Below are 22,572 nucleotides of genomic sequence, written 5' to 3'. Positions count from 1 at the left end.
GTAGTAGAGTTTGAAGTTGGGGAGTGAAATCCCCCCGACTTTATTCTTCCTTCTCCAGATTGCTTTGGCTATTCGGGATCTTTGGTGTTTCCATATGAATTTTAGAACTACTCATTCCAGTTCGTTGAAGAATGCTGTTGGTATTTTGATAGGGACTGCATTGAATCTGTTGATTGCTTTAGGCAGGATGGCCATTTTGACAACATTAATTCTTCCTAGCCAAGAGCATGAGATGAGTTTCCATTTGTTAGTGTCCTCTTTAATTTCTCTCATGAGTGTCTTGTAGTTTTCAGGGTATAGGTCTTTCACTTCCTTGGTTAGGTTTATTCCTAGGTATTTTATTCATTTTGACGCCATTGTGAATGGAATTGTTTTCCTGATATCTCTTTCTATTAGTTCATTGTTAAAGTATAGGAAAGTCACAGATTTCTATGTGTTAATTTTGTATCCTACAACTTTGCTGAATTCCAATATTAGTTCTAGTAGTTTTGGAGTGGAGTCTTTAGGGTTTTTATGTACAATATCATGTCATCTGCAAATAGTGACAGTTTCATTTCTTCTTTACTGATCTGGATTCCTTGTATTTCTTTGTTTGGTCTGATTGCCATGGCTAGGACCTCCAGTACTATGTTAAATAACAGTGGGGAGAGTGGGCATCCTTGTCTTGTTCCCGATCTCAGAGGAAAAGCTTTCAGCTTCTCACTGTTCAGTATGATGTTAGCTGTGGGTTTGTCATATACGGCCTTTATTAAGTTGAGGTACTTGCCCTCTGTACCCATTTTGTTGAGAGTTTTTGTCATGAATGGATGTTAAATTTTGTCAAATGCTTTTTCGGCATCTATGGAGATGATCATGTGGTTTTTGTCCTTCTTTTTGTTTATGTGGTGGATGATGTTGATGGATTTTTGAATGTTGTACCATCCTTGCATCCCTGGGAGGACTCCCAGTTGGTCATGGTGTATGATCCTCTTGATGTATTTTTGAATTCAGTTTGCTAACATTTTGCTGAATATTTTTGCATTATGTTCATCAGGGATACTGGTCTCTAATTTGCTTTTTTTGTGTGATCTTTGCCTGGTTTTGGTATTAGAGTGATGCTGGCTTTATATAATGAGTCTGGAAGTATTCCCTCCTCTTCTATTGTTTGGAAAATTTTAAGGAGAATGGGTATTATGTCTACTCTGTACGTCTGATAAAATTCCACGGTAAATCCGTCTGGCCCGGGGGGTTTTGCTCTTGGTTAGTTTTTTGATTACTGACTCAATTTTGTTGCTGGTAATTGGTCTGTTTAGATTTTGTTTCTTCATTGGTCAGTCTTGGGAAGGTTGTATTTTTCTAGGAAGTTGTCCATTTCTTGTAGGTTTTCCAGCTTATTAGCCTATAGATTCCCATAGTATTCTATAATAATTCTTTGTATTTCTGTGGGGTCTGTCGTGATTTTTCCTTTCTCGTTTCTGATTTTGTTGATGTGTGTAGATTCTCTTTTTCTCTTAATAAGTCTGGCTAGGGGTTTATCTATTTTGTTTATATTCTCAAAGAACCAGGTCTTGGTTTCACTGATTTTTTCTATTGTTCTATTCTTCTCAATTTTATTTATTTCTTCTCTGATCTTTATTATGTCCTTCCTTCTGCTGACTTTAGGCCTCATTTGTTCTTCTTTCTCCAATTTTAATAATTATGACTTTGGACTATTCATTTGGGATTATTCCTCCTTCTTTAAATAGGCGTGGATTGGTATATACTTTCCTCTTAGACGTGCCTTCATTGCATCCCACAGAAGTTGGGGCTTTGTGCTGTTGTTGTCATTTGTCTCCATATATTGCTTGATCTCTATTTTAATTTTGTCATTGATCCACTGATGATTTAAGAGCATGTTGTTAAGCCTCCATGTGTTTGTGAGCCTTTTTGTTTTCTTTGTACAATTTATTTCTAGTTTTATACCTTTGTGGTCTGAAAAGTTGGTTGGTAGGATTTCAATCTGTTGGAATTTACCGAGGCTTTTTTTGTGGCCTAGTATGTGGTCTATTCTGGAGAATGTTCCATGTGCACTTGAGAAGACTGTGTATCCTGCTCCTTTTGGGTGTTGGGTTCTGTAGATGTCTGTTAAGTCCATCTGTTCTACTGTGTTGTTCAGTGCCTCTGTGTCCTTACTTATTTTCTGTCTGGTGGATCTGTCCTTTGGAGTGAGTGGTGTGTTGAAGTCTCCTAGAACAAATGCATTGCATTCTGTTTCCTCCTTTAATTCTGTATTTGTTTCACATGTTGGTGCTCCTGTATTGGTTGCATATTTATTTATAATGGTTATATCCTCTTGTTGGACTGAGCCTTTTATCATTATGTAATGTCCTTCTTTATCTCTTGTTACTTTCTTTGTTTTGAAGTCTATTTTGTCTGATACCAGTACTGCTACACCTGATTTTTTCTCCCTATTGTTTGTATGAAATATCTTTTTCAATCCCTTAACTTTTAGTTTGTGTATGTCTTTGGGTTTGAGGTGGGTCTCTTGTAACAGTTTATAGAGGGATCTTGCTTTTTTATCCATTATATTACTCTGTGTCTTTTGATTAGTGCATTCAGTCCATTTACATTTAGGGTGATTATTGAAAGATACGTACTTATTGCCATTGCAGGCTTTAGATTCGTGGTTACCAAAGGTTCAAGGGTAGCTTCTTTACACTCTAACCGTCTAACTTAAGTAGCCTATTAAGCTATTATAAACACAGTCTTATGATTCTTTATTTCTCTCCCTTCTTATTCTTCCTCCTCCATTCTTTATGTTAGGTGCTTTATTCTGTGCTCTATTGTGTTTCCTTTGACTGCTTTTGTGAGTAGTTGATTTTATTTTTTGCCTTTAGTTAGTATTTGGTTCATCTGCCCTCTTCGCTGTGATTTTATTTTCTCTGGTGACATCTATTTAGCCTTAGGAGTGCTTCCATCTAGAGCAGTCCCTTTAAAATGTCCTGGTTTGTGGGAGGCAAATTCCCTCAACTTTTGCTTGTCTGGGAATTGTTTAATCCGTCCTTCATATTTAAATGATAATCATGCTGGATACAGTATTCTTGGTTCAAGGCCCTTCTGTTTCATTGCATTAAATATGTCATGCCATTCTCTTCTGGCCTGTGAGATTTCTGTTGAGAAGTCTGATGATAGCCTGATGGGTTTTCCTTTGTAGGTGACCTTTTTTCTCTCTCTGGATGCCTTTAATACTCTATCCTTGTCCTTGATCTTTGCCATTTTAATTATTATGTGTCTTGGTTTTGTCCTCCTTGGGTCCCTTGTGTTGGGAGATCTGTGGACTTCCATGGTCTGAGAGACTATTTCCTTCCCCAGCTTGGGGAAGTTTTCAGCAATTATTTTTTCAAAGACACTTTCTATCCCTTTTTCTCTCTCTTCTTCTTCTGGTACCCCTATAATGCAAATACTGTTGTATTTGAATTAGTCACACTGTTCTCTTAATATTCTTTCATTCCTGGAGATCCTTTTATCTCTCTCTGCCTCATCATCTCTGTACTCCTGTTCTCTGATTTCTAGTCCATTAAAGGCCACTTGCACCTCATCCACTCTGTTCTTAAGTCCTTCCAGAGATTGTTTTATTTCTGTATTCTCCCTCCCAACTTCACCTTTTAGCTCTTGCATATTTCTCTGCAGGTGCATGAGTATGGTTATGACCTTTATTTTGAATTCTTTTTCAGGAAGATTGGTTAAATCTATCTCCCCAGGATCCCTCTCGGGGGTTGTCTGGGTTATTCTTGACTGGATCAAATTCTTCTGCCTTTTCATGGCAATTGAGGTAGCTGTAGGCAGTTGGCGCATGTGTCAGGTGGGAGAACAAAGTATCTTCCTGCTTGCTGGTCGCCTTCCTCCCCTGTGAGAACAGTGACCCCTAGCACCTTGTCTCAGGCAGCTGCATGCCAAAGGGGCTTCGAGCCTGGCCCAGGCGGCTGCAGAGGAGGCTCTGGGTGGTTGCTGGGGGTGCGGCTGTTCTCACGCAGCTCCCCTGCTATGGCAGGGCAGGGCTGCACCGGAGGGGTAATGGACTCGGAGGGTGTTTATCTCCATGAGGGGCTTCAGAGCTGCGCTGCCGCCCAGGGGGTTTGGGCGCCCAGAGTTCCCTGGGATTCCCAGCTGCTGAGCTGAGTGTGCTGGGACGCTTCCATCCAGCTGTGAGGGCCCTGTCCCTTTAAGACTTTCAAAAAGCACTCACTTTTCTTTTGTCCCAGGGGCGCCGGCTGCAGTGACCCACTTGCAGGTTTTACTGTCCCGTTTCCCTAGTATCCAGCACAACACGCACTGTGTGTCTGCGCCCCCAGTGCAGATCACTAGGGCTGGGTATTTAGCAGTCCTGGGCTTCCACTCCCTCCCACCTCCAACTCCTCTCCTCCCGCTGGTGGGGTGGGATGGGGGCTGCAGTCAGGTCCCACCAGGCCCGGCTTGTATCTTAACCCCTTTGTGAGGCGCTGGGTTCTCGCAGGTGTAGATGTAGCCTGGCTGTTGTCCTGTATCTTCTCTTCTCTCTTTTAGGAATAGTTGTATTTGTTGTATTTTCAAAAATATATATGGTTTGGGGAGGAGATTTCCTCTGCTCTACTCATGCTGCCATCTTGGCTCCTCTCTCCTGCCTTGCCTTCTTACAACGCCATTTTTTTTTTTCTAAAATTCTTTTACTTTCATTTATGGTCAAAGAGCATGGAAAAATGGCTATGTTCAATATGTCATGTTAAACCACATATCCTTGACTGATTTTAAATAGTTCAAGATTTCAGTTCTGTCTAATGTAATATCTGTTACTGAATCCTCACATGTGAAACAGTGTCATAAGTGGGAATACATATTTTTATTGATTTTGAAATGTCACCATTTAAATAATGTGAAACCAGCACAATAATAACAGATGAGAAACCTTTAACTAGAAAAAAATATCTTATGTGAATGTAATTTAATAGCCTTAAAATTTAATGAGTCAGTATTATTTCCAATATAGAACTTGAGTTTGAGCTTTCAAATTCACAAAGCAACATTTTTACATCTATAATCCAGTAAAACCTATATATGAATTACCTTTAGAAACAGACTATTTAGGCTATCATGTCATAATAAAAACTAGCTAAGATGAAAACCTCTCCACATTCTTGCTTTGTACTCTAAAATATGTGCTTATAAAATATGCTGTAGTATATTACCATTTCTATTTAAAATACAGCTACAGTTTTAATATCATAGTCATTTCTTGTTTCACATAATGTCTTTTATACTTATTTAAGAATTTAGGCAGCATGTTATTATCTAAACCTGTAGACAAACTGTTGCTTTTCCACCACCCACCTAATCCCAACTCCACTGCAACTAATAGAGTTGAAAGTTAACATGTAGTCACTTTTCAAAAAAAAAAAAAAAGTACCAAAGAGTTAAATACATACCTTGGTCCTGGCAGTGATTTTGTTCTGTCTTCTTTCATTCCATACAAATGCAATTGCAGCCATAAAGTGAACACCATGGTTCATTGAAATGGGGCCCAATAATTCAAGGATCTGCTGTCTCAAGTTCTAAAACAATTAAGCAAATGACAAAATTAAAAATTATGAAAGTATTAAAAATGACTGCCCTTTTCATATTTTTTGAAATAATATATAGTACTTAGGTATTTTGCCACCTACGTAACAGTAAAGGAAGCTTTAATAGTGTTAAGAGATGAACCACAGTCATTTTAACTTGAAAGGGATTAAAAAACATTTAAAAAATGACAACTACCAGTCTGCCAAATGCAAGTCTATTCACTGTGATGAGATAATATAAAAATATATGAAATTCAATTATGTTTGATGTGGAATCTTTAAAAAATTCGGGTATTTTATATCTAAATGAAATTAAACAAACAAAAAGCATAGTTTGATCCAAACATTAGCACTTAAGACAACATTCTCTAATGGTTCCCTCCCCTTTCCTTCCCCCCAGTTCAGGTGTGTTTCCATGACCCCAGGATCGGGAAGTCAGGTCTACAAGGAAGATTAGGTAATTACAGGATGTCAGTTTGACAACTTGACACAACCATAACATGCTTTTAAATTCATGTAATTTCCTTCTAACTATAAACTAGAAAATTTGAAAAATGCCTTATAAGAAAGAAAAACATTTTAAACCATTAATTCCATCATCCTGAGATAATCACTATTTACACATGAACTTTCTTTACTCCTTTTTCTGTGGATAAGTCTTTTAACAGTAATCAGAAATACAGTATTTATTCAAGTATGTATCACCCCTGTTTTACTAAACTTTTAAGCTCTTTTCCATTCACTAAGAATTCTTTAAAATCACAATTATCAGTGGCTACATAATGTAACCCTAAAAGGATAATTTATTTAACCATTTCTTTATTTATTATTATCTCTGTCATTGAATAAGGCTATGATGAGTATATATATGACTTATATATTTATGTATATCTGCATAATTTTGCTTACTAAAGTAGATTACTAAGTTAAAGACTATGAAACTTTCAAAACTCTATGTACATATTGCTAAACTGTTTTCCAGGAGAGCTTTGCATATTAAAATGTCAACTTAAAATATCCAAAAACAAGATTATAACACATATGAATGAATCTCAAAAACACTGTCACATGAAAGAAGCTAAATGCAGAAGACTAAATAATGTATGATTCCATTTATAAGAAATGACCAGAAAAAGCAAATTTCTATATACAGAAAAAAGAAGATTAGTAGTTGATTGGGGTTAGGGATGGAACCAGGGAGATTCCATATGGGCAGGAGGAATCTTTTTGTGGTGACGGACATGCTCAAAAACAGACTGAAGTGATAGTTTCACTCTGTAAATTTACTTAAAAAAAAAACTATTTTATATACTTAAGGTGGGTGAATTTTGTTATGTCTTATCTTATAATAAAATGGTTAAAAATTGATTAATTACTCAGACCATGAAGAGTGCCATAAATACCACTTAAATTATTCACAAATTCTGAATATAATCTTTGGGAAAGTCCTCATAGACTCTTGAGCTCAAGATGAAGTGTGAAGTGTCTGACCTTTATGGCTCCAAGGTTAATGGTGGTCACACATGCAGATGCAGCAAGAGCCATCTTTTCGGAAGAATCGGCCTGATGCAGTATACTCCAAAGCAGGGTCACGGAAGACAGGATCATATGAAGGATTGAGAGGATTCCACTGCGGGCTTCAAATAAGTGTTTTTGGTCTACACTAACCAAAAGCTATTAAAGTTGGGAAGAAAAACATATCACTTACTGAAGTTTACAAATGGAGACTTATTAGGACTCATAGTCTTTAAAAAGTAGTCAAATATTTGTGCTGTCTTACTTGGTGATATTGTGTGGTAGGATCCAACAAACAGTAATGGATAATGGCTGTGATTCCCTCCAAAAGAGTAAGAATCATATCTGGTGGAATAATTGATGCCATCCATAGAGGCCTGAAATAAAATGCATTCATTTGAACACAAGTTCTGTGAAAGAAAAGTTCATGTTTTGTCAACAGTAATGTCCAGCATATGTTAGGCACGCAGTAGGTGCTCAATATAATTAAATGAATAAGTGACTAAAAGAATAAATTAGGAGCTTTTGTATACTAATTTCTGAAACAAGTGAGTTGAATTAAATGTTCTAAAGTTCTTTCTGGCTAAAAAATTCTACACAAACTAGACAAATATAGCCAGTAAATCTCACAACTACATAATGGCAGGCATATCAATATTAAATGATACAGGCAGTTTTCTTATATTACACATGTAGCAACTGAGGTTATAAAGAGATAAACCAGATACTAGTATATTAAACATCTGGCTAGTTTCTGACAGACTTAATTTTGAACATGGCATAGGGATACAGATGGAATTTGCCACAAACCATGGAGATCCAAAATAAGAAATAAAATCAGATGGGAAAAGAATTACTTGTAATTTAGTGTGAAATTCATTTGCACTTAGATAACTCATCAGATAAAACTAGGGAAACCCTTGGCTGCACTTTCTATTACCTTTGGCAGCTCAGTCAGCTAAGAAAAGCACCAAAATTAATTTCAGCTTTTAGGAGAGCAAAGGCTTGTTTATGTATTTCTTCTCCTTTCCATTCCTGATTCTTGTATTGATACTCTACCTCAACCTGAATATTCTTCTTTGTAACCTTCTGATCACCACTAGTTTATTTACTCAAATTGTGACTTTCTGGACATTTAAGCAGTCATATATGTGAAAAATGTCAATAACACAGTTAAAAATCAGTCCTTACCTACTATCAGATAATCCTGTTTCATATTTGTACTGCTGAATTAGATTATCTAAATTTCTGCAAAGTTGTAGTGTCACAGAAACAACCACTCTCTGTAGAACTTTTCCCATGTAAGGCAGAGTAGATGTGATTAAATCAATCCATTGTGGGTGCATCTTACAAGCACAGTGTTGATTTAAAGCTCGTATCACTGCACAGAGGAACATGCCTTGACATGTGATTGGTTGAGCATGCAAATACTGAAGAGAAGTCATGGGCTGATGGGGACTAATGTGTTCTAGATCAGATACAACAAAATCAAAACTTGTTTCATTCTCTTCGGGGATAGTCATTACCCGGTGCTCTAGAACAATGAGCCTCTGAAGCACTTTAAGAAGTTGTGACTGAAGTGTACTGCCATTGTCAAATTCATCCTCTGAGAAATTGATAAGGCTGTCCTCTGAGAAACCTTCTTCCACGGCAACCATATTCTTACCTGCCATTTTTTCACTATGCCATTTCTGTGCACTAAAGATAGATGACAGTAAACAGTGAAGAATCACTTTCTGAACTTTGCACTTAGATAACATATCAGAGATAAAACTAGGGAAACCCTTTGCTGAGCTTTCTATTACTTTTGCCAGCTCAGTAAAGAGGAGTGTCAAAATTTCTATGCTCATCATTTGCATATTTCGATTTCCTAATAAATCTTGTGCAGTGACCTTAACATGAGTTGGGTAATGGCTACGCATGTAATACAAGCAGAGGGATATAAGAATTTCTATGTACATAGAACTCCGGAAGTTATGATTTGAGTCCACTGGAATGTGACTATAAAAGTCTTTGCCCATAACTGATATCCGATGTCTGGCCAGTAGATTCTGAAGCAGAGACAATTGAGGGGTATATGCATTATTTACACTGGTGGTTGAAATGGCATTTACAAAAGTAGCAGGGTTAGTTTTTAAGACGGCTTTGATGGCAGAAAAAGCATACAAAGTCCTAGATGAATCATACACTTGGAGATACAGAAGCACATGTTGATAGAGAGGATGGATGTTGAAACTGGGAGATTTCCGTGATCCTGGAGAACCCACGTCACTCTCAATTTCAGAAATTTCTCCCTCTCCACAGCTATACCAGTTTTCTAAATCCAGACCATCACTAAAGAATACACTGGTTTGTTTGAGTTTTTCACTTGAAAGTTTTTTCTTTTCATCATCCTTTTTTCTTGCAAGTTTTACTTTAGGTTTTGCTCCTGGTTGTTTACCTGACTCCTTAACAATTGTTTCCTTCTCTGAGACTTTTTCTGATAATTTTTCTTTGAAGCTGAACTGAATACTACTGTGACTCCTCTGTCTAGACTTGGTTTCTGTAGAAGTAACAGCAGAGTCTTGGACAGTCTGTGCAGTTCCTGAAATACACGGCGAGGAGCTATTTCTGGAGATTCCATTTGGCACATACTCACAGTCTCCCTCCACAGATACAGACAGAAACTGAGAACTTTCGTTATTCGACAAAGCACTCTGACTCTGCTGGGCTGACTGATCTTCAGCTTTAATTATTTCCTTGCCTGGATCTACATCACTGTGCATCACAGGCATAGCTTCAGTTTCTAACTGAGATGTAACTGATGCAGATTCTGCTTCGAGACCACTTACAACTTTACATATCAGGTCAAACACTACCTGCTGAACATCATCATCTGGAGAGCTTGCATTTGGCATTTGAGAATCCTCTTGAGCATTCACATTTTCAGGGTCAACTTCATAACTCAAGTTGTCCCCAGCAGAGGACTGTGAACACCCAGAGTCAGAACTCTGAAGTATTTCTATCTGCTGGTCTGGGAGATCAAAATCAGATACAACGATTGGAATTGTCTCACTGCTGGTACTTAGAAGGGAAAGTCTGTCACTTAATGGATTAACAGTGAGGCTAAAGTTCTCTATTTCATCCATGGTAAGTGGCTTTTCACCATTTCCTTTAGATGCAATGACTTGTATTTGGCTTACTGGCATGTGAGAAAAATAGTAAAGAAGGAAAAATATATTAAAATGACTGAAATGTAGACTGAACTCAAGATTTTTAATAATCAGTTTCATCACTTTATATTTTCCTATTAAAATTATATTTCTATATTTTTACTATATCAGATCTTTTAGAAAATTATGTAGATGACTATTAACTAGAATTTATAAAAACAATTCAACAACAGAAAGCCTACTTAATTGAATTAAACAGAACAGCACATTTAACACAAATAAAATGTAAAACTTTGCCCTTATCTCCAAATAAGACATCCTTTTAACACTGTACAAACTTTTAGCTTTTTTTCCTTTGTGGTATTTCCCTTTAGTTATAATATTTCTTAAGAATTCAAGTAGTTTAGTAGAGAGTTGATGTAGAAATACATAACCTCCTTAATTTTAATAAAATTCAACAAACATAGTTATGAATTACCTTATACAAGTAAGGCCTTTGACCAGGAGACACAGGGTGAAAGAAGGAAAAGACATCATTTTTCTCTCTAATAAGTTTAAAATCAGTAGGGGATCATACATTCATCCACTTATATATACTTTTTGGAGGGCATATTATTCTGGTGGTGATCTTTTAAAAAGGGCAGGACCAGAGGTGAGGTCTGAGATTGATCTCAGAGGGAAGGTGAGAATTCAGCCGACAGAAAGGAACTAGAGCAGGGGAAGTGCTGACACAAAGGAGTTCTGGCTGGAAGCAGGGCAGGGCGCGTTCTTAGAAGATTCGGGGGGAGCAGTGGAAGGAAGCTAGAGAAAGGAACCACGCCTCTGAGGAAACACATTAAAGATAAAGTAGGAGTGTGACATCTGGTTCCTGCTGCATCACTGACCAGCCATAGGACTTTGAGAAAGCCACAGCCTTCTAAGCATCAGCTCCCTGCTTGACCTTCTCATTACTAACCTCACAGGGTTATTTGTCAAGGGATAGAAATAAGATATGTGAGAGTCTTTTGTCCATAAATTACAATAAATTAATCTAAGGGCCATTATTACTGTATTATATAGGGTATCACTCAGCTTATGAAATGTGGATCTCACAGTAGTGATAGTATAAATATATAATGTAAATATGAATAAATAGCAGAAATATAAGTAATAGTGAATATTTATCAAACATTAGCCAGTCACTGTACTAAACATATCATAAACATGACTATATCTAAGGTTCACAACAAAGCCTTGAGATATGGGTAACATTCCTATTTTATAGATGAGGAAAATGACTGATTAAATATAAATGTGCATTGTAAGCTTACTATACATTTTTAGTAAGGTGTCTACAGAGCATTACAGGACCAGGATTGCTCAATAAACTCTTAAAATTTCCATCAAAACTGAAGAATGTCTCTGACCAGAGCTGCTGATTCCACCCCTGAATAAGTCAACTGACCGGAGACAGTCAAGTTCTCCAAGATGGTATCTGATGAAGTACCTGCTGACCTAGCCCACATGCGAGTACATGCATAAGGGAGAAAGTAAGCCCATTGAGAAAAGAAAGTCTCACATACAATTCTCTTGCCAGTCACTACTGTGTTCACCTCTCATTTGATTTTAATAACTTAATAATTCTAAATCTGTTCTACTTCCATGTGATATTCACCATTGCTGCAGGCAAAATTTTGCATGAAATGCTTGTCACTCTCTTCTCCGGGATAACAGGGAGTCTTATTCCAATAACGTTCTGCTTGTACACGCTGTACAGAAACTCTCTGAGTTTTGGGATGAAGCAGGAGCAATAGTAATGGTTCCAAAACTCTCGCAATATCATGTCTTTGTAGGACTTGGTTCAGCCAGGCTTGTCCCATAGAGCTAGTAGAACCATCGAGACTGTTAAGGCTATCTAACATGATGAACAGTGACCTACAGTAAACACCAATAATCAAGACAAAGAAAAAAAACCTGCTTTAGTTGTAACACTCCAGATTTTCTAAAATTAACTATTATAAAGTGTGTTTCTTATTTTGAATTAACTATTTTAAATTAATCACACTGTCAGGGTAAACATTTGATCACAGCATTTTAATAATCTTAATCCTTACTCAGTAGATTCGATGAGAAAGGAGAAAATAGTATTTTCCCTTTTCTTATTAAACTTATGTTGTTTGAAATTTCACAAGCATACATTACTTTTATATGATGAATACTAAATAGAAAAAAACTTAGATTACTAGTCTTGTTTTAGCAACATACTCCCATTCATATCACCAACTACTGAGCCTCCTGCTTGTCAACACTACTTCCTGCCAGCCTGTCCTGCTCCGCTCCCATTCTCTTTAAGAAGTCAAGCTATGTGCTTAATTCAAGGGAAGACCTTTTGTGAAAGGCATGGAGGTGTGTTTTGGAATCAAATAATCCAAGATGCAAATCTGGGCCATCATCTACTTTATTTGTGGTTTTGGGCAGGTCACTTCATTTCTCTAGGCCTTCATTGTCTCACTTGTATGATGAGGAAAGTGATGATCAAATAAGAGATGGTATTTGTAAAGAACCTAAGGCCAAGGCTAGTTCATTGTAGGGGCACAACAGGGGTACAATAGTTCATTGTAGTGGTTCAGTCTCCTATTAAACCATTTAAAAATGGTGATGCCATTGAAAAGGACCCTTGAAATAATGTCCAGGAGAGCACACATCTCAGCCTGAGCTAGGTTTTAAGTATAATTAGATTTGTGGCCACCTCTATGAGACCTGCTGGTGAGACTGCTGTTATGCTAATATATGAAACTACCTATAAATGGCATCTTCTTGGAAGTTAATGCAAATCTCATTTGGGGTCTGAATCATCTAAGTAGTCTAGACAAACAGCAAAACCACTCTCAGACAGCTATAGGTTCTTTGAATCCAACAAAGGGATTTGTTAGTATCTGAGCTGTATATTTTGTAAGTCTAGTTAAGGAAGAAGATTGAGAAAAAATTGCTAGAGAACAGTTATACAATCTATTGCTCATATGAAATTTCACTGAATGTGAATATAACTCAAGAAAGTTGTATCTACTGCTGTATCCCTGACATCCAGAATGGTGGCTGGCACACAGGTGGTACTTGATGAATAGTCTCATCCAATGGAAGGAAGGGGTATTCACTGGGTACTCCAGAGCTAGAAAGGAAAAATCTGGCAGACAAATGAAATGGTATGCATTGCTTTAAAAAAATTTGTAAATTCTCTTTATAAAATCCATAAATCGCTGTCTCCTTCCCCTGCCAAACTAGCCAGATGATTCAAGAGACATTAAAATCTCTGACTGAAATCTGAATACAAAATGTAACCAACCTGTCAAAAGAACGTGCAAGAGATGATGACTTATTTATATGAAGGTCCCTTGTTAGATGCCAAAGAACTGCAAACATGGTATGAGCTTCCATCCTTATTTTCTGAGGAGGAATATGAGAGATTAAATTATTTTATTCCTTGATGATATTAAGTGATTTTAGTAAAATCAAAGTAGTCATTTAAGAGAGTATTATGTTCAATGTCTACAATATTCCAATATACAATGCAATAAACTTTGTATTTTTCATAGAAATAGAAATGTAGGAAATACTTAAATATATACAGGAATAGTAAACCTAAAGATCATTTAATGCTACCTTATAATAGAATTACTATTTAGACTAGTTAATTTACCAGTAAATCTGTTTACTAGTTATATAACAGGGCGGAGACAGCTAATGTACATGTTGTGATATCTTGAGTAGAGGAAGCACTTTCCTCCTCATTTTAATATAAATACTTAGTAATCAAAATTGATTTGATTGTACTATATAATTATCTTTTGCTCCCAGAAATTAAATATTAATCCAGAGGAATTTATCATTACTTATAAAGCTGGTTTATAAGATTAAATTTAAAAAACTTAAACACCTAAAAAAGATATTTCTGTAAGAAAAATATATCACTTTGGGGATTATTTGGAAAAGATTAAGTATTAAGATAACAATGGGTAGAACAATGTAAAAATTAGTTATTTAGAAAGATGAGCATTTCATATAGATAATGAACATATATTATTAACCTAATGGAAATTATCAAAATTTTTATAGTCTTCCTCTAGTATTTGTGGAATCCTTCAAGTAAAAGCCTCCATATATCAGGGATTGCAACTATCTAAATTGCTTGTGATAGGTTAGAGGAGTGCTTGTTTTTTCTATGGGCCTAATAAATGTTTTTCCTCTGAAACCTGTGTTTGTATGTCAACCAATACAAAAATGTAAAGAAAAAAAAAAGGAAGCATTAAAGGTATTTTAATTTTTTTCTTGGATGTATACCTTTATTCAGAATTTAGTATTTCTTTAAAAATGAAATGTTATGCAAGTAAATAGGTATATAATTTGTCCTAGATTTATACTTAAAGTAAAACAAATTGTTAAATTAAATGGCTTCATTTAAAATTTTACTTCTGAAGTATTTTGAATGAATGTGTTGAAGGAGAAACAGAATTTTAACATTTTTCTAAGAATAAAATTTTCATTCTTCTCATTTACTCCTTTATTTGCTGCTTCCTTACACCCCCACACTTCATTTACTCAAAGCCTTTTTAAGTGACCAATTCAAACTCAGTATTTAGAGTTTTTTAGAATTAGGGAAATCCATTTCTAAAAGCTGTTTAATAAAATCTTGTTTATATTACAAAACAGCCACAGGAGACTGCAAATTTCATTAAGTTGCCCCCAAGAGGTCAATCAGAATGATTGTTCCAGCTTCTCCTCATGCCCATTTGTAACTCAGCTATCTTTACTCTGACTGACTTGTATATCCCTTCATATACATTAAGATAAAAAATCCTTATTTTAGATATTTATTTCACATACAGAATCTATCAGTTCCAAAACTGAGGCCACTGACACCTCTTCCCATGAACTAAGAACCTGGACCAGCAACCATCTTAATCATCACTACCCACAGCTGATGACCTAAACCAAGAAATAAACCCAGTATTTGATTTTGGGTTACATCATTTTCATATTACTAACACTTTTGTAAAGAACTTTCCTCTAAAAAATGAGAACATCTTTATCTTAAAGAGACCAAGATTCCTCTGAATGAAGTTACATTACCTCATATTCATATGTTAACTGCAATAATTTCCCTAGAGTTTCCTTAATTTACCCTTTAGTATAATGAGAGTGGGAAGTGGGGAGGGTAGACACAGAATGAGAAGAGAAAAGGTTACCTTATCTTTATGGGTCAGCTGCTGACTTATAACATCCTCACAGATGCTAGAAGAAGGGACCAAGTTATGTAATTGATAAAACAATTCCACACTCTTCTGGTGGTGCTGAGGTGTTCCATCTCCCAGCTGGTCCCACAGTGTTAAAGCCACATGCTACAGAAAAAGATGTAAAAGTGACAAGGTTATAAAACATAAATAAAAACAAACATTTCCTATTAGGTACAAGCAAGCCTCTGACTGCTAGACCTGAAGGTCTTTAATACTCATTATGCCACTGGGATGAGATTTAAACAGGTAGCTCTCCATCTGCCCACTTACAGGTCATCCAGGCCTTTATAACCTCTTATGATGGTCCTCTGATATTTTAGACATCAGACATGTATGTACTTTCTGCAGGGCTCAGATAAGATCCCTTTTCACTATTTTAGTGACATTCAATAAAGTAATGCTAAAATACATTATTCTTAAGAGGATACAAATCCCACATTGAATGCAATTTAATATTTACGGTTATAGGTTGCAAAACGAAATATAATTCATAGTCCAAATATCCAAACTAAAGACATATAAAATAGGTCATATGTATTTCAGAGCTACATGTGTTAACACAGCAGTTGATGATGTATGAGAGCATCAGTAAAAATTCAACAGTCTTCAGGGTACCACCATAACATCATAGAAAACAACTAAAAACTAGCAGAAGGAACTATCTAGAGGGGCACAATGACTTGAAATCAGATTTTAAAATTTTAATTTTTTATATATGAAGAATCAACCTGCTTAAGATGCAACACGGGGGACGGAGCCAAGATGGCAGCGTGAGAAGGACAGTGGGAATCTCCTCCCAAAAACATACATATTTTTGAAAATACAACAAATATAACTATCCCTAAAAGAGAGACCAGAGGACACAGGACAACATCCAGACCACATCCACACCCACGAGAACCCAGTGCCTCGCGAAGGGGGTAAGATACAAGCTATGGCCCGGCTGCCCCTCAGCCCAGCTCCCAGTGGGAGGAGAGGAGTCGGAGCGGGGAGGGAGAGGGAGCCCAGGACTGCTAAATAGCCAACCTTAGTGATCTGCACCAGAGCACAGACACAGTGCATGGGGTGCTGGATACTAGGGAAACAGGACAGTAAGACCAGTGAGTGGGTCCCCGCAGCCAGTGCTCCTGGACACAGAAAAGCAAGTGCTTTTTGAAAGTCTTAAAGGGACAGGGACCCCCTCAGCTGGATGGAAGCATCCTGGGACACTAAGCCCAGCGGCTGGGAAGCCTGGGGAACTCCAGGAGCCCGAACCCCCTGGGCAGCAGCTCTGAGACCCCACACGGCAATAAACAGACCCCCCCGTCCGTTCCCCCTCAGGCTTGGCCCCGCCATAGCAGAGCAGCAGCCTGAGGCTGGCCACGCTCACAGCAAGGGAGCTTCCTCCCTAGCAGCCAGACAAGAAACAGAGACCCAGTCTATGCGCAACTGCCCAACACAAGGTGCTAGGGATCACCATTGTCCTAGTAAAGAAAGGCCAGAAGCAAGTGGAAAGGGTCTTAGATCTCCCAGCTGATAGACGAGTCAACAGCATACCACTGTATCTATCAACATGAAAAGGCAAAAAAATTTGATCCAGACCAGGCAAACCCAGACAACTTGCACATACTCTCCTGAGAAGGAATCTGGGGAGATAGGTTTAACCAATCTTTCTGAAAAGGGATTCAAAACAAAAGCCATAACCATACTGATGGACTTGCAGAGAAATATGCAAGAACTAAGGAGGGAGAATACAGAAATAAAACAATCTCTGGAAGGACTTCAAAGCAGAATGGACGAGATGCAAGAGACCATTAATGGACTAGAAATCAGAGAACAGGAATGCAGAGGAGCTGACACAGAGAGAGATAAAAGGATCTCCAGGAATGAAAGAATATTAAAAGAATAGTGTGACTAATGAAATGGAACAATATTCACATCATAGGAGTACCAGAAGAAGAAGAGAGAGAAAAAGGGATAGAAAGTGTCTTTGAAGAAATAATTGCTGAAAACTTCCCCAAACTAGGCGAGGAAATGGCCTCTCAGACCACAGAAGCACACAGAACTCCCATGACAAGGGACCCAAGGAGGGCAACACCAAGACACATAATAATTAAAATGGCAAAGATCAAGGACAAGGACAGAGTAGTAAAGGCAGCCAGAGAGAGAAAAAAGGTCACCTACAAATGAAAACCCATCAGGCTATCATCAGACTTCTCAACAGAAACCTTTCAGGCCAGAAGAGAATGGCATGATATATTTAATGCAAGGAAACAGAAGGGCCTTGAACCAAGAATACTGTATCCAGCACGATTATCATTTAAATATAAAGGAGGGATTAAACAATTCCCAGACAAGCAAAAGTTGAGGGAATTTGCCTCCCACAAACCACCTCTACAGGGTATCTTAGAGGGACTGCTCTAGATGGGAACACTTCTAAACAGAGCACAGAACAAAACACCCAACATATGAAGAATGGAGGAGGAGGAATAAGAAGGGAGAGAAATAAAGAATCATCAGACAGTATTTATAGTAGCTCAATAAGCGAGTTAAGTTAGACAGTAAGATAGTAAAGAAGCTAACCTTGAACCTTTGGTAACCACAAACTTAAAGCCTGCAATGGCAATGAGTACATATCTTTGAATAATCATCCTAAATGTAAATGGACTGAATGCACCAATCAAAAGACACAGAGTAATAGAATGGATAAAAAAGCAAGACCCATCTATATGCTGCTTACAAGAGACTCACCTCAAACCCAAACACATGCACAGATTAAAGTCAAGGGATGGAAAAAGATATTTCATGCAAACAACAGCAAGAAAAAAGCAGGTGTTGTAATACTAGTATCAGACAAAATAGATTTCAAAACAAAGAAAGTAACAAGAGATAAAGAAGGACATTACATAATGATAAAGGGCTCAGTCCAACAAGAGGATATAACTATTATAAATATATATGCACCCAATACAGGAGCACCAACATATGTGAAACAAATACTAACAGAATTAAAGGAGGAAATAGAATGCAATGCTTTCATTTTGGGAGACTCCAACACACCACTCACTCCAAATGACAGATGCACCAGACAGAAAATAAGTAAGGACACAGAAGCACTGAACAACACACTAGAACAGATAGACCTAACAGACATCAATAGAACTCAACATCCAAAAGCAACAGGATACACAGTCTTCTCAAGTGCACATGGAACATTCTCCAGAATAGACCACATACTAGGCCACAAAAAAAGCCTCGGTAAATTCCAACAGATTGAAATCCTACCAACCAACTTTTCAGACCACAAAGGTATAAAACTAGAAATAAATTGTACAAAGAAAGCAAAAAGGCTCACAAACACATGGAGGCTTAACAACATGCTCCTAAATAATCAATGGATCAATGACTAAATTAAAATGGAGATCCAGCAATATATGGAAACAAATGACAACAACAACACAAAGCCCCAACTTCTGTGGGACGCAGCGAAAGCAGTCTTAAGAGGAAAGTATATAGCAATCCAGGCATATTTAAAGAAGGAAGAACAATGCCAAATGAATAGTCTAATGTCACAATTATCGAAATTGGAAAAAGAAGGACATATGAGACCTAAGGTCAGCAGAAGGAGGGACATAATAAGGTCAGAGAAGAAATAAATAAAATTGAGAAGAATAAAACAATAGAAAAAATCAATGAAACCAAGAGCTGGTTCTTCGAGAGAATAAACAAAATAGATAAGCCTCTAGTCAGACTTATTAAGAGAAAAAGAGAAACAATACACATCAAAAGAATCAGAAATGAGAAAGGCAAAATCACAACGGACCCCACAGAAATACAAAGAATTATTAGAGAATACTATGAAAACCTATATGCTAACAAGGTGGAAAACCTAGGAGAAATGGGCAACTTCCTAGAAAAATACAACCTTCCAAGACTGACCCACAAAGAAACAGAAAATCTAAACAGACCAATAACCAACAACAAAATTGAAGTGGTAATCAAAAAACTACCAAAGAACGAAACCCCCAGGCCAGATGGATTTACCTCGGAATTTTATCAGACATACAGAGAAGACATAATACCCATTCTCCTTAAAGTTTTCCAAAAAACAGAAGAGGAGGGAATACTCCCAAATTCATTTTATGAAGCCAATATCACCCTAATACAACGTAGATGCAAAAATACTCAACAAAATATTAGCAAACCGAATTCAAAAATACATCAAAAGGATCATACACCATGACCAAGTGGGAATCCTCCCAGGGATGCAAGGATGGTACAAGATTCAAAAATCCATCAACGTCATCCACCACATCAACAAAAAGAAGGACAAAAACCACATGATTATCTCCATAGATGCTAAAAGAGCATTTGACAAAATTCAACATCCATTCATGATAAAAACTCTCAAATAAATGGGTATTGAGGACAAGTACCTCAACATAATAAAGGCCAAATATGATAAACCCACAGCCAACATCATACTGAACAGCAAGAAGCTGAAAGCTTTTCCTCTGAGATTGGGAACAAGACAGGGATGCCCACTCTCCCCACTGTTATTCAACATAGTACTGGAGGTCCCAGCCATGGCAATTAGACAAAACAAAGAAATACAAGGAATCCAGATTGGTAAAGAAGAAGTGAAACTGTCACTATTTGCAGATGACATGATATTGTACATAAAAAACCCTAAAGACTCCACTCCAAAACTACTAGAACTAACATCGGAATTCAGCAAAGTTGCAGGATACAAAATTAACACACAGAAATCTGTGGCTTTCCTATAAACCAACAATGAACTAATAGAAAGAGAAATCAGGAAAACAATTCCATTCACAATTGCATCAAAAAGAATAAAATACCTAGGAATAAACCTAACCAAGGAAGTGAAAGACCTATACCCTGAAAACTATAAGACACTCTTAAGAGAAATTAAAGAGATCACTAACAAATGGAAACTCATCCCATGCTCTTGGCTAGGAAGAATAATATTGTCAAAATGGCCATCCTGCCCAAAACAATATACAGATTCAATGCAATCCCTATCAAATTACTCACAGCATTCTTCAATGAACTGGAACAAATAGTTAAAAAATTCATATGGAAACACCAAAGACCCCGAATAGCTAAAGCAATCCTGAGAAGGAAGAATAAAGTGGGGGGGATCTCACTCCCTAACTTCAAGCTCTACTACAAAGACACAGTAATCAAGACAATTTGGTACTGGCACAAGAACAGAGCCACAGACCAATGGAACAGAATAGAGACTCCAAACATTAACCCAAACATATATGGTCAATTAATATATGATAAAGGAGCCATGGACATACAATGGTGAAATGACAGTCTCTTCAACAGATGGTGCTGGCAAAACTGGACAGCATCATGTAAGAGAATGAAACTGGATCACTGTCTAACCCCATACACAAAAGTAAATTTGAAATGGATCAAAGACTTGAACGTAAGTCACGACACCATAAAACTCTTAGAAAAAAAACATAGGCAAAGAACATATCTCCCCGGGCAAGGGAAACAAAAGCAAAAATGAACAAGTGGGACTTTATCAAGCTGAAAAGCTTCTGTACAGCAAAGGACACCATCCATAGAACAAAAACGTATCCTACAGTATGGGAGAATATATTCATAAATGACATATTCGATAAAGGGTTGACATCCAAAATATATAAAGAGCTCACGCACCTCAACAAACAAAAAGTAAATAATCTAATTAAAAAATGGGCAGAGGAGCTGAATAGACAGTTCTCTAAAGAAGAAATTCAGATGGCCAACAGACACATGAAACGATGCTCCACATCACTTGTCATCAGAGAAATGCAAATTAAAACCACAATGAGATATCACCTCACACCAGTAAAGATGGCTACCATTCAAAAGACAAACAACAACAAATGTTGGTGAGGTTGTGGAGAAAGGGGAATCCTCCTACACTGCTGGTGGGAATGTAAATTAGTTCAACCATTGTGGAAAGCAGTATGAAGGTTCCTCAAAATGCTCAAAATAGAAATATCATTAGACCCAGGAATTCCACTTCTAGGAATTTACCGTAAGAATGCAGCACTCCAGTTTGAAAAAGACAGATGCACCCCTATGTTTATCACAGCACTATTTACAATAGCCAAGATATGGAAGCAACCTAAATGTCCATCAGTAGATGAATGGATAAAGAAGATGTGGTACATATACACAATGGAATATTACTCAGCCATAAGAGAAAAACAGATCCTACCATTTGCAAGAACATGGATGGAGCTAGAGGGTATTATGCTTAGTGAAACAAGCCAGGTGGAGAAAGACAAGTACCAAATGATTTCACTCATATGTGGAGTATAAGAACAAAGGAAAACTGAAGGAACAAAACAGCAGCAGACTCACAGAACCCAAGAATGGACTAATAGTTACCAAAGGAAAGGGACTGGGGAGGATGGGTGGGAAGGGAGGGATAAGGGCGGGGAAAAAGTAAGGGTGCATTATGATTAGCATGTACAGTGTCGGGGGGGCATGGGGAGGGCTGTGCAACACAGAGAAGACAAGTAGTGATTTTACAGCATCTTACTACGCTGATGGACAGTGACTGTGAAGGGGTATGTGGGGGGGACTTTGTGAAGGGGGGAGCCTAGTAAACGTAATGTCCTTCATGTAATTGTAAATTAATGATACAAAAAAAAAAAGTAAAAAAAAAGATGCAGTACAATCCAAATACACTTGATGTTCTTTCTACATAGAGGATATCTGTACTGTTGTGATAGGAATCAAAGACAGCACATTTTTTTTTGAGTGACATCATACACCACATCCATTTTCCTGGGAGTTTTGGAGATCTGAGGTTATACTCTATGAAAAGCAAGTATCATGAGTTCATCTAGAAATTAGTTTTACTATATAAATAAGCTTTCCTCTTTTTATCTGGAATATTTTCTTCTCTAATACTTCCTTTTCTTTACCCAGATACTCTCTTCATCCTTATCTTTTTTCTCCTCCCAGAACTGGGGACAACATTGGTACAGCAGTACAGATCAAGTGTGTTATCTTTTTCTATACAGTATATGAAAAGATGTTCAATTAAGTCTGATTACCATCCTTAAA

General features: G+C 37.2%; 1 protein-coding gene across 9 annotated transcripts in view; it reads right to left on the bottom strand.

Moving 5' to 3' along the window:
• Positions 1–22,572, bottom strand: part of DOP1A (DOP1 leucine zipper like protein A) — a 134,860-nt gene that overhangs the window by 35,354 nt on the left and 76,934 nt on the right. For 8 of the 9 annotated variants that reach the window (XM_036896955.2, XM_036896946.2, XM_036896951.2 and 5 more), the window contains 7 exons: positions 15,442–15,594; positions 13,542–13,642; positions 11,874–12,133; positions 8,259–10,248; positions 7,333–7,444; positions 7,044–7,226; positions 5,418–5,543 (listed from right to left, as the gene is read on the bottom strand). In XM_036896955.2, coding sequence (XP_036752850.2) covers positions 5,418–5,543; positions 7,044–7,226; positions 7,333–7,444; positions 8,259–10,248; positions 11,874–12,133; positions 13,542–13,642; positions 15,442–15,594 — 2,925 coding nt within the window. The remainder of the gene's footprint in view (positions 1–5,417; positions 5,544–7,043; positions 7,227–7,332; positions 7,445–8,258; positions 10,249–11,873; positions 12,134–13,541; positions 13,643–15,441; positions 15,595–22,572) is intronic. The other variant, XM_036896950.2, reaches the window with a different exon arrangement.

This window comes from Manis pentadactyla, chromosome 12 (assembly GCF_030020395.1).
Source record: "Manis pentadactyla isolate mManPen7 chromosome 12, mManPen7.hap1, whole genome shotgun sequence".
Classification (NCBI taxonomy): Eukaryota; Metazoa; Chordata; class Mammalia; order Pholidota; family Manidae; genus Manis; species Manis pentadactyla.
The sequence above is the reverse complement of the archived record's forward strand: the minus strand, read 5'-3'. Positions and strand labels throughout refer to the sequence as shown.